Genomic DNA, 15,228 nt, shown 5'->3' with positions numbered 1-15,228 from the left:
GGATGATGTCATTTTATTAATAAAATGAATAAGATCATATCATTTTATTAATGAATAATTTTTTAAAAAAATATTAATTTTTATATATTTTTATTTTAAGAGTTGATATTTATTTATTAATGAGATGTCATTATCTGATTTATTGATAATATATAAAGTTTATACTATGATAATATATCAAATATAAAACTTTTACTTTATTTAAATTTCTGAGAAGTTTTCTACAATTTGATAATTTTTTTAGTTTACAATCAAATTGAGAATCTGATTAAATGATTCTTATTGTATCAAAAAGTATGTTTAATGCCTGAACTCCTAATTCATCCTTAAAAACCCAACTTCAAGAAGTTTTTAAAGTTGCTTGGTGTTCACCAACCATCGAGGTTAATAGAATAAAATTGATGAATATAGGTCTCCCTAATTTCCAACCTCTTCCCTGGGACACCCATAACTAGTGGCTACTTGGATTATTTTATGAAGTTTTCAAATCAAACATTGATGTAAACCGAAAAATGATAATGTAAGACCACCATTTACCCATTATTTTATAAGTTTCAAGTAGGTAGACAATTGATATTTTTGGAAACACAAGTTAAAGAGTCATTCTTAATGAAATGGAAACAACATTATCCATCCAACATTAATGGATCATTGCAACATTTTAATCTACAAATAGCTTAATTTGTGAAGAAACATGACAACCCATTGTCCATTGGCCTTTCTTCATTGGGGATTGCTAGACCCTAAAGTCAAGCCGTGAGCATTTCTTGAATTTAAATGCAAAATTAATTTTATCTCTTTGCTAACTAAATTCTCAACTAAATTCAATGTCACAAAGCTTTTCAAGTTGTTTATCTTTGTCATTTCATTAGTTTGGAACTCTCTCTTATTCTTCTAACAAACATGTATTACAAGCACTTAAAACATTTGATTCAACAATTGATCTATAATCTCCTTTTCGAAGAGTGAATTCAAATACGTTTAAATAGAAAAATATTATAACGACATTGGGCCCATTAATAAAATTTCTCAGCATCTATTTTTTTGGTGGGCTGTTTGTACATAAAAATGCCCAACCCAAATCAGTTGTTAAGTTGTCAGAAACTTAGGCTTCATCAAATTGGAGATGGGTCTCAAGCAAAACAAGGTCCAACCTCATCCATTTGAGGACTAGATTGCCAAATTTGAGGCGTGGAAATGGCAGATAAAATTTTTGGCTGCAGAGTGGTGCTCAGCTTCTTCTTCTCTATCCACAAAGCTCAAAGCTTTTGAACTAACAAAAACGCACATACGCAGAAGAACAAAACAAGCAGTTTGAGGTTACATTATAGAGAAAAACAATAGTGACATTACCATCAATGGAAGCTGCAAGGAATATGCTTTCTTCTCCTCTAAATTTTTCTACAAGAACCCAACTCAAGAATTCTGTCTTTTCATCATCATCTTCTTCAGGTAACATTTATTTCTAGTATTAGAACATGTTTTATTTTGTTTCTGATCATTGTTAGTTCAATGCCCACTTAAAATTTTCTGTAATAAATAGTACTAACCTAATTGTTTTGTTCAGGGTGTTTGATATATATATATTTTTCTTCAATTGACTTCCTTGGGATTTTTTTTGGAAGCATTTTTGTTCCTTAAGGATTTTTTTCTAATTATTGTTGGTCTTGGAAATGGGAATTATTCACATAGTAGAACTGGAAACTTCGCTGTTAGTTCATTGGCCAATTTGCTTTTAAGTTGAATGCATAAATTCAACTCCTTTGCCAGCAGTCTTGTATTCATTATGATAAATGGTGTCATTCATATACTTATATAACTTCCAGGTTCCTGGAAAAATTGTTTATGTGTGTGGAGATATATAGATAGATGAGAAAACTGCCTATATGTGTTTATGCATGAATGTATGTGTTTTTTGCTCTCAAGTGCTTAGAGATAATGATATTAAGTTATAAGTGACATTGTATTTACAATTTCGCAGTTTCGATGTTTTATGAGCAAGGAGCTCCTGCTCCAACTTTGATTTTAATTACTTCTGTAGCTAGGAATTTTCCTACATCAGTTCTCTCTCAAGAGCAGCGCGATGACTACAAACCGCTGCCTGTCTTTCACTTCCTTAAGGAAGATAAAGCATACCTGGTGAGACTCTTGTTTTATCTATGCGCAACATATATGGATATGCAGACTTGCCCTTTATGTTTGTTTTCCGGTCATTTTGTTGATATCTTTTCTCAAATATTTCTGTGGCAATTCGTTACTTAGATATGATGATTTACTTCATTACAGGGATCAGCAAACAAACAGCGGATTGTGAATGGGGCATCACTTCATAAAGAAAAAGCCGCCAACAACTTTGACCGGTTGGGATATGAACAGCAGTTGCTTCAGTCTCCTGATTTAAGGCAATTGTAAATGAACTAAATCTCATTTATTGCTTCCTGCATTAAACCCTTGTGACTTTAATCGTCCCCCCCCCCCCCCCCCGAATTGCATCCTTATGTATTGCTTTTTTTTTTCATCACAGATTGTCACTCTTGGTATTAGGGGAAAATCCATCATCTTCCTTGAATATGCAGTCTGTTGTAGTGGATACTGAGGAGATAATGAATGTTGAACCAAGTAATGTAGCTGCCCTTGCTAATAAGGATTTGTCTGCATCTAAACAAGCTGCATCATTGGCTGAGGACCTCAAATTAGATCTTGATGATTCACTTTCTAATAGGTTAGTTTCTACCTTGTCTTCGTAGGTGTTTTCATGTTCTTGGTTAATCCGTTGAGGACTGATATCTAATGCTATTGCAGTTTGGGGTCTACTAATTCCTCTACTCTGCCAGTTGAGGAGGAAGCAGTTACAGTTAGGTCAACAAGACGTTTAGAGAGACAGGCTAAACGAAGGATGGTGCAACCTAAACCTAAAGTTACGATTCGTGAGACCTACAGTTCACGAAGGACGGATGTAAGAAGAAAGTCGAGTAAAAGTTTTGATCCCAATGATCCCCTTCAATTGTTTTTGTGGGGTCCTGAGACGAAACAACTCTTGACTGCTGAAGAAGAGTCTGAATTGGTTATGCAAGTTCAGGTGCCTTTCTTAATCCTGCCTCTCCTGCCTCTTCTTTAAAGCATGTAAATATGGAATTTTTTGTTCGTGAAAGGTCTTACTCTTGGTGCATGTAACACCTACAGGATTGGAAGATATTAATTAAGGTGAAGACTAGGCTTCAATCTCAGTTTGGGCGTGAACCAACCCTGGTTGAATGGGCTGAAGTCATGGGTCTTAGTTGTTCAGCCTTGCAAGCAGAACTCCAATCTGGAAAAAGAAGCCGGGAAAAATTGATCAATGCGAATTTGCTCCTGGTGGTTCACATTGCTAAACAATATCAAGGCCGTGGTCTTAGCCTTCAGGATTTGTTGCAGGTGGGAAGTATAGGCCTTATGAAAAGTGTTGAGAAGTTCAAACCAGAAGTTGGATGCCGATTTGCCACCTATGCCTCCTGGTGGATAAGGCAAGCAATTAAGAAGTCTATAATGAAACATTCCAGAACCATCCGTTTGCCGGTAATTACAATTTTCTTTTTCTTTCTAATTTCTAATTTAAAAATAAAATTTATTGTTGCTGGTATGTATGCCACCTACACATGTAGCCGTGCATGATATTTGAAAGTATTTAGTTTTTTTTTTTGCACTGTTTTCTATTTCTTTAGTAACATAATAATATTGAATAGGACAATATCTCTTCTAGTTGCTGGAGATCTTATAAGTTTATCATATATTTAAGTCAGGCACATGACTTATTATATATTTGAGGCACATTATACCAGCAAAGAACCTACTTATTGTTCTCAGGTGAGTGTATATAGGCTCTTGAGCAAAGTATCGCATGCAAAGAAATCATACATTCAAGAAGGAAATCATTGTCCTTCCAAAGAAGAACTAGCAAGACGTGTTGGAATGACAGTTGAGAAGTTGGATATGTTGCTATTCGCAAAAAGGATGCCACTTTCTTTGCAACAACCTTTATGGGTGGACCAGGATACCACCTTTCAGGTAATGCTCTCTTTTTAGTTTGATTCCCCTGTGGTAGTATCTAATTTCTTGATTAAAATGTAAACGGCCATAGACAAGCAAATTTTCGTGCAAAAGCGTGTTTTTGGGGGAGGTTGCCGCTCATGTAAAAATTCTAAAAATTTTCCTAAACATGTAGCTTTAACTCTGGCCATCCTTACTAATTCTTTGTTCTTGTCATGCTTGCAGGAGGTAACACCAGATACCAGTATTGAGATCCCAGATGTTAGTGTGGCAAAGCAACTAATGAGGCAGCATGTGCACAACGTTCTAGGTGTGCTAAACCCAAAAGAAAGGAGGATAATCAGGCTAAGATTTGGTTTTGAAGAAAGTAAACAGAATTCTCTGTCTGAGATAGGAAACATGTTTGGATTGTCTCAGGAAAGAGTGAGACAGATAGAGAGCCAGGCATTATACAAGCTGAAGCGATGCCTGATCAAACAAGGACTTAGTGAATATGTAGATTTGCTTGTTTAGATTTAGAGACAAAGACATTCATTTTAGATTTACTGGTTCATCAAAGGGCAAGAGTGAAATCTGTTGTTATGCTCCTTGCAGCTTAAGAATGAGGACTAAGCCTACAACCGGCTTGGCGGCTTCAATTGGCCCACCATTGTAATCTAACACTGATGTTCCTTTTTGTTATGGTGATATACCAAATTGTCTCCAAAGTGTTGTCGTGAAACTATCAAGGGGATAGACACTTCAATGGAAATGAAAAGAAGTACCTCTTAATATATTTGTTTTGGCAAAAACCCTAATAAAATTAGGCCATAAACCCTTTAAAACCAACCCAACTCTGCTGTCCGATCTCGATTCAAACACAGTCAAACCTCACCCTTTCAAGCCCAAATATCCTTTTCATTCTTGTACCCTCTTCTTCAATTTTTTAAAAACAAACCTTTCTCTCACTTCACAAAAACCCAATTTTAAAACCCATTTAACCTTTCTCTCAAATTGTGAAAAGCTGGATAACTCAAAGAAATGAATGAAGTACTACTGAAGTTTATTATCCTTGATGTAATATTAGATACCCAGTTGAGGCTTTTTCCTTGGTTTTGATTGTAATGACTCCAAATTTTCTTGAAAAGTTTTGTGTTTTTTTTAGAGTTTAATGTAAATAACAAAATGTTTGACGAGGCAAATGGGGTTTTTGATCATATGGAGAAAATGGGTTAAGGTTTATGAAAGATCTTGCATAGTTGCATTTTCTATTTGATTGCATTGAAGAAGTGTGGTAAAGGTGATTCCTTTTTGGGGTTTTTAGAAGAACGGTTGAGTCTGGAATGAGAGTTAGTGTTTGTTCTATGACCATTGTGAACGGTGGATTGTGTAATAGAGGGGGAAGTTGAAGAAGCTAGAGCGTAACACATCCTATTGTGACTAATACCTTCCATGAGATTGAACGGAATACGTCAAACACCATGAGAAAATATATGGTAGAAGCATATATGCTGTTCGGCCTGTTCCACACTTAAATATATAATACAAAGAATCTTGACATGGCAGAGAGTGGAAACAAAGCTTCCATGGTATAAATATCAGTGTCTTTTATGGCTTGATTCAGAAGAACCCAACTCTGTACTTTTTGTTTGCTTTAGGAGTTTATTTGAGTTTGCTGAGTCACAGCTTTTGGAGATAGCTTGAGGGCTTGAAGCTCTCTTTCATTTGGGTTATCAAAGATGATAAAGGAAATAGGCCTTTGCAGAGCTTTGAAGAATAGAGGCCTTCTCATAAAAGGGTGGGCTTCTCAAGTTCTTATATTGAACCACCCAGCAGTTGGTGGATTCATGACTCACTGTCAGTGAGTTCAGGTGTACCACTCACTGCATGGCCACTCTTTGCTGAGCAGTTCTATAATCAGAATTTTGTGTTGACCCAGTTGAGAATTATCAAACATATAGTAGTATTTTAAAAAGATATCGACACAATATATAAACATAAATGGAATGTCAAAAATTGTGTTGGCTGTCCCAATCAATCATACCCTTGTTAGATTATATATAAGTAAGAAGTTGTTTTCTTGTCGACGAAAAGTGGTTTCTTCAATCAAAGCATTTGAAAATTTTAACTATGTAGGACACTACATGAACATGTCAGAGCTGGAAGAGGTCTGAAACCTACCAATTGATAGTGACTTAACGACAAGTACGCTTCCCTGGATGTAGACTCAACAGTAGAAGCATCTCTTTCTTTACCAAAAGCACCAAACATTGTTTGAAAGCAGATGATGCAGTAATTGATTTCTTCATTAATTTGCACCATATAAAGTAGTTTCCTGGATATATAAATCAAAGCCTGAAAATGGTTAGTCTTTACGTCAAATCAAGGATACTTGATTTGCAGACACTGATCACATCATGATCTTAACGAGCCACAATGACACAGTAACCAATTACATCAGAGACAGAGAGCTTTTATCAAAAGATACCCATGCAGAAATGAACAAGGTTACGACCTATATGAGCTCATCTTCAATCAGTTTGAATGCATTTATAAAAGGGCAAAACATCCTTCAAATAAGTTAAACCCCATAATTTTTGGCTGTCTCATCGTAGCATCAATTCTATTGGACATAGCTCACATATCTTGCATTCGCTTTATCAGCAATCGATATCGTCTATAAGTTGAGGTCTAACCACTACTACTATAGGGGTTGAAAGTCTGAAACATTTCAGGTTCATATATTGAAGTCTCTATGTATGGGAATCCAAATCGACAACAAGTCGAAAAAGAAAATAGAAAAATGTAAGACATTATCATACATTATATATACTAGAAATCAGATACATGCATTTTAAGGATAGGATCAAAGGAGGGACGATATATGAATCAGAAAAAACTAGCACTAGAAAATCACTATCTAGCTACCACATGGACATACTTACTGCCCTTTGTTCTTTATGTTTTATGTATGTAAGCAGTAGATGTGGTAAAGAGACCCCCACAAAAAGATGTATAGAAGGTGAGATTATTAATTTTATGAGAGAAGGAGATCATAAATGAATTTTGTGATAATCAATGTTAATTAGCTAGGAGATAGCTTCTAGATAATAAACATTGTGTATTTGTCTATCTTTTGTTAAATCTAAAAATTTTTAAAAACATAATTATTAATGCCGAGTTTTGATTTGAATGTTAAAATTTTAAAATTACAAAAAAATAGAAAGAGTAAAAGAAAGGAGTATTTTTTACTTTTACATTTCAACGCTTAAATTAAATATAAAAAGTAAAGAGATCAGAAAGTGAAAAAATAAAAATATAAAAAAAAAAAGAAATTAAATTGATAGTATTTAGATGATTTTTATTTATAGGTGAAATACGAAAGATTTATAGGGTAACATAGTAACATAATCAAGTTGATATGATATTATATATATATCATATCGACTCAAAAATAAAAAATATTTTTATTATTAATTGATAATTTATAATGAAAAAAAAATTTAATTTACTCTTTGAACTAAAAAATATTCTTAAAAATAATATATAATCGAACCAAACATAGGATAACAAATAAGTGTAACATGACTCTTTGTTTAATAATCGAAATTTAAATTAAAATAATTTTAATTAAAAAAAAATAGATGATAAAGATTAAAGAATATACAAACCCAAACAGCACTGAGAAAAAAAAAAGATGTATGGTTTTTATTCTGTATGGTTCTCCATATCCATCCTTCCATCTTAAGTCAGGATTCAGTTACTAAAGTTACATACAATACACGTACATAATTCATGATAATTTGAAGTGGAAACATATTTGAGCAGTGAGATATTTGTGAAGAAATAGTTGATGCTATACAAGCAATTTAGAACAAGTGTTGAGATTTTAATGGTTAATAAGGTCATCTGATCACCTGAAGTGCCACGTGCAAAGAGCATTTGGCTGTAAAGCATGAATGCAACTATAGAAGGATGCCAATGAACAGCATGATTGACAACTGAACAGAGAGGACCATCAATTAAAATTTGCAGTGCAACAGAAAGATCAGATCAGAAAGGTTGCCCCACTTTTAGATGATGAATGGGAGATAGTAGCAGTACCAAGGACAAACATTGATGACATTAATTGATTACAGTGAAAAAGATTTCTGGAAACAAAAAATTAATTGTATTGATAAACTAATCAAACACTAATTAGAAAATCAACCTCAAAATATATTGTAGTATCTAGGAATTTAAGACTTTATAGAGTCCTAGATTTTCATCCCTTTGTTTTGATGCTTATAAGAGAAAGGTTTATAATTGATATATATCATGCAAATGCAAAATACTTCACAAATGAATGATTAATTTGTTCTTTGAATATGTTTCATTTCCCATTTAATCATCAATAACATGTACTATATATATACACTGAGTAAAGAGAGCAAAGTCTTCTCACCTTTATTCGACATGTATTAAGTTATAATGAATCCGATCTTCATGATGCCAAGCTCCCAGAGTTTCATTCATCTGCCATTCAAAATTATACTCACTTGAAAAAAAGAACATAAATCTTGAATTAACAAGCAAAAAAGAAAGAAACAGATAGATTTAGATCCAAATTGACATTTAATGCCACCAATAAATTATACCCTGCCCTTGTAATAATTTCCTGTAATGAGAGAGATTAAGTCACCATATATGTTGGGATTGAAGGGAAGTAGCCGATCGATTAATATGTTGTCCATGTAGCCATTCATTGCTAATGCAGCATCATCAAGATTCTCAAGCTCAAACTGCATACACACACACGCGTTGCACGTAGAGTTGGCAAGAATCAGATTGAAACAAATTTTTATTCGTCTCGAATTCAATCTAACTCAAAAATATTTTTATTTTTTTCATATCTAACTCTCAACTTAATCCGATATTATAAAAATTATATTTGATTCGATTCAATCTAAAATTAATAAAATATTATTTTTTAAATATAAATATATATAAATAAAAAAATTAAATAAATAATTAAAAAAATTAATTTTTATATAAATATTAGGTCAAATCAGATCGAATTTACTTAAAATTTAAATCCAAGCCGACCTCGATTTTTTTTTAGTAATATTTGATCAACTAAAAATTTGATTTAAAAAAAAAAAATAACTCAAAGTCGAATCGGATCCAAATCTGTCAAAAATAAATTGAGTTGACAACCCTAATTACATGTGAATCTTGATGATGCTGCATTTGCAAACAACGACCGCGATCCTCCATTTGTACAAAACAAATTGACCAACCACTTACAGAAATTCTTCTAACAAGTTTTCTAGAGATAGGAATATCAATTCCTTACGCAAAGAGCACCTACCTTGCACCAGGCAAAGCTGGGATACATAAACTAGTCTAGAAGAGAATTAACCGTACCCTGGGAGAAAAACCCTAATTTCATCAAACAAAATGATTAAAATTCCAGAAAAAAAAAATGACACCTACTTCTACCGCAAATATATACATATAAGATTTCAATGGTACCAATTACAATTGAAGTGCATCATGTAGATCTAACTCTACCATATATCACCATAGATGAAAACCTATATGAAGATTACAGATGAAAAGAAAAGGACAAGCAGAACTGGCTGTTGACTGTCGTGGAAGTAGAAATAGCAAAGCAAACCACTACGAAAGGATCAAAGAAAGAATACACTCAATATGGGCAAACAGTTATTCTGGTTTTTGATCACGAAACTGAGTATTTACAGGGTGAAACTTGAAACTATATACATTCTGTGTGCGTGTGAAGGAGAGAGAAAACTGATGACCAATTAATATAACATTATTGGACCCTGAACAGGATACATATCACCATAATGTAAGCTAGGTTCGTAATGTTCAGACCGTGTCCCAATAGAAACTTGCCTTGTCAATACTAATTGTTTTTTTTTTTTTTTAAATTACATTTGTATAATCAATTAATCATTAAATAATCAACTAATAAACACAAGTTTTGACTTGCTTCCAAGGAGTTCAACAGCCTTTTTCAGACCGCTTAGGCGAATTCAATCAACTTGATAATATATTCATACGAAGTTTTAAAATTCCATAAAAAGTGATATTAAAACATTATCACGTGTTTTTTTTTTATTATATTAATTTTTTAATTTTGTAATTAAATATATCTTTTAAAAAAATCTGTCAACTCTTGAAACTTAGGGATAATTTTTTTAAAAATTTTATCCAGAACAGTTTATGCAAAGGTTTACATTAATCATCCTATGATTTTGATCATCATATTTGAAGGGTCATATTTATTTATTTATTTATTTATTTTGAAATGTTACATAAATGGTTAATTTTAAAAAATAAAAATAACAATCTGAGCTAATAATGTAGATAGTGAGATGTGAACTAGCCAAACCATTGTGTGAATTTATAATTTTTTTTTTACCAAAACAATATTTATTAAGTAAATTAAAGGGAAATTGAATATAGTACATCAAGGAGGTGAGGTACAGCAAGTAGGGCCAAACAGTAAAATTCTGATGCGGTGAGTGAAGTGTTAATCATTTTCAATTTTGGTGCAAGCTGGTGGGGGCTCTGCCTCTAAATAATTTATGATTAAAGAAGATCCGGCAAATCCTCCTTGTTGTACTATAGTTTAGTCTTAATTTCGTCCACTCGAGGTGGCAATGGCAATGGCAATAAAAATGCTGAAAGGTAAACTTTCTTTTTTCTTTTTCTATTGTGTACAATCATCCAATGGCAAAAGAAGCAAATTGCCCATGAATCAACTTAGCAGGGATTGATTGTGGGGTTGGTTCTTTTCCATGACAGAAAGTCGTTTTTCTCTTCCAGTTAATTTTAATTATTAATGCTTGTTGCTTTCACTCATCATGTCAATGGAGCTAGCTAGGGGCAAAATTCCATTTAGTTAGCATCATATATTTTAAATAGACGGGTCTTTGTATGAGAATGAGCTAATCAGATTTTGCTGCACAATCTCCTTTTGCTAGGTCTTTTCCAAGTATTCATAGTTTTTTTTTTCCCCTTGAGAAATAAGCAATGATATTTCTTAATTAAAAAAATGCATAAGGGTAAAACCATTTTTATATATACAATCCTTTACTATATGTGATTATATTTGTTATTTTTTTTTGCAAAAAAATTACAATTTAAAATAAAAAAGTTATAGGTCTTAATATTTAAATTTTAAACATATTAAATGTCAAATTTATCGATTCTTAAATATAACTTTATTAAGAATTAAGTAAAGTTTTCCATTTTATTTATCTATTTTATAAATAATTCAAAAAAATATTTTTAACGTACCTAAAAATAACATTATCTTTGGATAAATATTAATAAAAAAAATTAAAGGAAAGAAAATGTACATGTAAAGAAAGCATTATGTTTGGAGATAATTATTATTAAATCAATCCAAAGTCTTTATCAAGAAATTCGTTTTATAAAATCAAAAGTTAACATATCGCCATTGTAAGTCGATTTTCGTAAAAATAAAACTTGATTTTCAACACTTGAAATATTTTCACCGGTTTTTTTGTAAGATTTTGCTTTTCTTTTAACAAAAATTTTTTTTTTTTTAAAAAGAAAAATAACACACAAAAAGAAAAAAAGAAAAGGATTGAGGTCGTTTGGTCTTTGCACATCATATTGGGCTCAAAAGAGAGGTTTTTCAATTGTTCTTTTCTTGGCCCAAGTAGAGTTGGCCCAATGTAGATTGATATCCATAACTGGGCCGAAGACTTTAGGCCTCAATAAATAGTTGGGCTGGTGAACCATTACCTGCATATATGTGGAAATTTTGCCACGTGTCTAGTGAGCCCAACACGTTTTTGAAACATAGGATAAAAGTGCAAGGTTTCTAATACATTGATTCTTAAGTAATGATAAAAGAGAAAATGAAATTTGAGTCTTTGGGACTCATTTGCATTGGACATATGGATAAGACAGGCAGATGAAGGATCGTTTGTGTCACTCTGTCACATATGTTTCTTTCTAATTGTCTTTTTTGGGGTATGGTAAGTGATCATGGCCGATCCAAGGAGAGGTTTGGTGATAAACATGGGGGAGGGGGCGGGACGTTGTTCAACCAAGAGAAAAGGACAACAGCGTGCAAACAAAAGAGACAGCCACCAATGGTGATATAATCATATCAGTCTTGGGATTTCGCTCCCCTTCTTCCAAATTGCTAGGAATTAGAAACACACCTCTTAGAACATGCGAAAGGGTAGGTTTAACGTTTATAAAATGATCAGTTCTTGTTTCTGTCAGCCATGGAGATAAAGACACATTGAGAGAATCATATTCATGTTTTGACTAGGCAGCAGCAGACCAGTTAGAGGAAACACGCTTGCCTAATAAGACAGGAAAGGGATTAGGGGTGAAAAGACACCCACAATTATAATTGGTTTAAACCAGATAAGATGTTTTTCCTTTTTGTTTGCCATGTAATTGGTTGATTCCATTTCCAAAATCTCCATTTCATAAGAAAATGTCAGCGAAATCATAAGTTTTTACATGAATTAGATGAAGAGATTTTAGTTAATCAAAAAGCCTAAACCAATGGCCTTTGTCTCACTCGAACCAATTTAAGCTTTTGGTATGTGCAGTAAGAGCCACAACTGGTGCTAGCTAGCTTCAACTTGGAACCTCCAACAATTTGTTTATCAAGTGTAGCCTTATATAAACACTAATGCCAGCCAAACCTACTACAAATTAATCCTCCAACAATCAACACCATAAGAATTCAAGTTAATTATCTTTTGTTCTCTTGGTTTAGGGAGAACTTAGAATGAAACAGAGAACGAGCCAGGAAGCTCCATGGAGTTTCAGCAAAAGAACAAGCCTTTGCTTTCTCAGTCACTTCCCCCACAATCCCAGCAGACCCTAGTGCAAAATTTGCACTACTTGTCGATTCTGAGCACAAAGCTAAAGTCTTCAACCTTCTGTCATTTGCCAAACCCCGTATGGTCACCTTTCATCTCTCTTGGCTCTCTTTCTTCACTTGCTTCATCTCCACTTTTGCAGCAGCTCCTCTTGTTCCCATCATCCGAGACAACCTGAACCTCATAAAAAACGACATTGGCAACGCTGCCATAGCTTCCGTTTCTGGCAGCATCTTCTCCAGGCTTGTAATGGGAGCCGTATGTGACCTATTAGGACCGCGTTATGGTTGCGCTTTCCTTATCATGTTATCAGCCCCAACCGTGTTTTGTATGTCATTCGTTTCGTCTGCTGGGGGGTATATAGCTTTAAGATTCATGATTGGTTTCTCCCTTGCAACATTTTGTGTCTTGCCAATATTGGATGAGTACTATGTTTAATGGAAAGATCATTGGACTCGTCAATGGGACTGCAGCTGGATGGGGAAACATGGGAGGTGGTGCTACTCAGCTTCTTATGCCAGTCATTTTTGAGTTAATCAAGCAAGCTGGTGCAATTCCATTTACTGCTTGGAGGATTGCATTTTTCATACCAGGGTGGTTACACGTGATTATGTGAATTTTGGTCTTGACCTCTGGCCAAGATTTGCCCGATGGGAACTTCAGTACTTGGTAGAATAAAGGAGATGTTCCAAAGGATAAGTTCTCTAAGGCAAGTAATTTTCATTTTTATAGGCAATTGGGGCATTAACCTTGAAGTTGCAGAACCTGGCATTAGTGATTAATTGAAAGTGGGGCAAAACTATGCCACATGATTGTTAATATTAATTGCATTTCTTCGGTCAGGTGCCATGTTATGCCATCAGAAACTACAGAACATGGATCTTTGTTCTTCTCTATGGAATGTCTTTAGGTGTAGAATTAACCACAGACAATGTCATCGCAGAATATTTCTTTGATAGGTTCAATCTTCTCCTTTATATAAATCTTCTCCTTTATATAACTTTTACAAAAAAAATCCCCTTTTAACATGGACAACAAGTGAATATTAATATTGCCCCTGGTGTCTTATAGGTTTAACCTAGGTTTAACCTCAAGCTCCATACAGCCGGCACCATAGCTGCCACCTTTGGCATGGCAAACATCTTCACACGCCCCATGGGAGGCTTCTTGTCTGATATAGACGCACGCAGATTCGGTATGCGAGGCCGTCTCTGGAACCTGTATATCCTGCAAACCCTAGCGGGCATATTTTGCATTTGCCTAGGACGAGCAAACTCTGTCTCCCCTTCCATCCTCTTCATGATCCTCTTCTCCATTGGTGCACAAGCTGCTTGTGGGGCTACCTTTGGTTCATCCCGTTCATTTCTCGTCGATCACTTGGAGTCATATCAGCCCTAACTGGTGCTGGTGGCAATTTCGGCTCTGGTTTAACTCAGTTGCTGTTCTTTACAAGCTCAAAGTACTCAACTTCGACAGGGATTTTCTACATGGGGATTATGATTGTGGCATGTACTTTGCCTGTGCATTTTCCTCAACGAGGAAGCATGTTCTTTCTTGCTTCAAAGCATGGTGAGAAATGTAGTGAAGAGTTCTATTATGGATCAGAGTGGAATGAGGAGGAGAAAGAGAAAGGGTTAAACCATGGAAGCCTCAAGTTTGCTGAGAATAGCAGGTCTGAGAGAGGCCGAAGGGTTGGCTCCGCACCATCAACTCCAGAATATGTGTAGGAACCACTGGGCAATATAATTCATTGTGTCGATAGTTTAAGTTTAATACCTGAACTGTCCACCCAGCTAGTTGAGTTTCATGGAGTCAAATGTTTGATAATAAATTAATTAAGGGGGGACATAATGGTTCTCCAAAGGAAAATGGTTTAAGCTATTCAAGTTGAGCTTTAGTCTGTAGGGCTTGCCAAAACCCATCAGTATATACTAAGAGGTTTGGTGCTTATTCCTTCCGCCCAAAACTGCAACAAATAAATACAGGGCTTCTCCTTTGTCATTGGACACAGTCCAATGAGTTACGTTGTTTGTAAGGAAGAATGGAATGATGAAGTAGGATCTTCAATATTGGCTTGGGCTTAAACTTTTGACCGAGAGTCGGATCCTATGTAATCAAATTCAGGTGCCAACACTTGGGTTGGGCCTAAACTCAGTTGGTTACTAAAGATTCAGATCCAATTTCCAATATCAAATTAGAGACTTTTTTGGTTAAAATAATAAAAAAACCCTTTGAATTATTTTTTTTTCTTAAATAAATCATTATCTTTTTATTGCACTTAAATGAGTCTTTATCCTTTAATTTGTATTTAAATAAACCCTTATTTCAAATAAAA

The 15,228-nt window shown here is 34.2% G+C and overlaps 1 protein-coding gene and 1 pseudogene across 4 annotated transcripts; both read left to right on the top strand.

Moving 5' to 3' along the window:
* Positions 1–1,191: 1,191 nt before the first annotated feature.
* On the top strand, positions 1,192–4,747 carry SIGF (RNApolymerase sigma-subunit F). 4 transcript variants are annotated; one of them, XM_089760385.1, is made up of 8 exons: positions 1,192–1,452; positions 2,042–2,139; positions 2,287–2,402; positions 2,525–2,722; positions 2,803–3,079; positions 3,184–3,555; positions 3,844–4,044; positions 4,252–4,747. In XM_089760385.1, the coding sequence occupies exons 1-8, from the start codon at positions 1,359–1,361 to the stop codon at positions 4,537–4,539; spliced, it is 1,644 nt and encodes a 547-aa protein (XP_089616511.1). In that variant the 5' UTR covers positions 1,192–1,358; the 3' UTR covers positions 4,540–4,747. The 4 variants fall into 4 exon arrangements, with proteins under 4 accessions (XP_089616511.1, XP_022767318.2, XP_022767317.2 ...); XM_022911583.2 differs by having other exon boundaries at positions 2,287–2,408; XM_022911582.2 differs by having other exon boundaries at positions 1,982–2,139.
* A 7,862-nt stretch (positions 4,748–12,609) lies between these two features.
* On the top strand, positions 12,610–14,869 carry LOC111311031 (high affinity nitrate transporter 2.4-like; annotated as a pseudogene).
* Positions 14,870–15,228: the final 359 nt, after the last annotated feature.

The sequence above is a fragment of the Durio zibethinus genome, chromosome 1 (assembly GCF_047325235.1).
Source record: "Durio zibethinus cultivar Kanyao isolate XHJ-2024 chromosome 1, ASM4732523v1, whole genome shotgun sequence".
Taxonomy (NCBI): Eukaryota; Viridiplantae; Streptophyta; class Magnoliopsida; order Malvales; family Malvaceae; genus Durio; species Durio zibethinus.
This window is presented reverse-complemented; position numbering and strand designations above follow the sequence as displayed.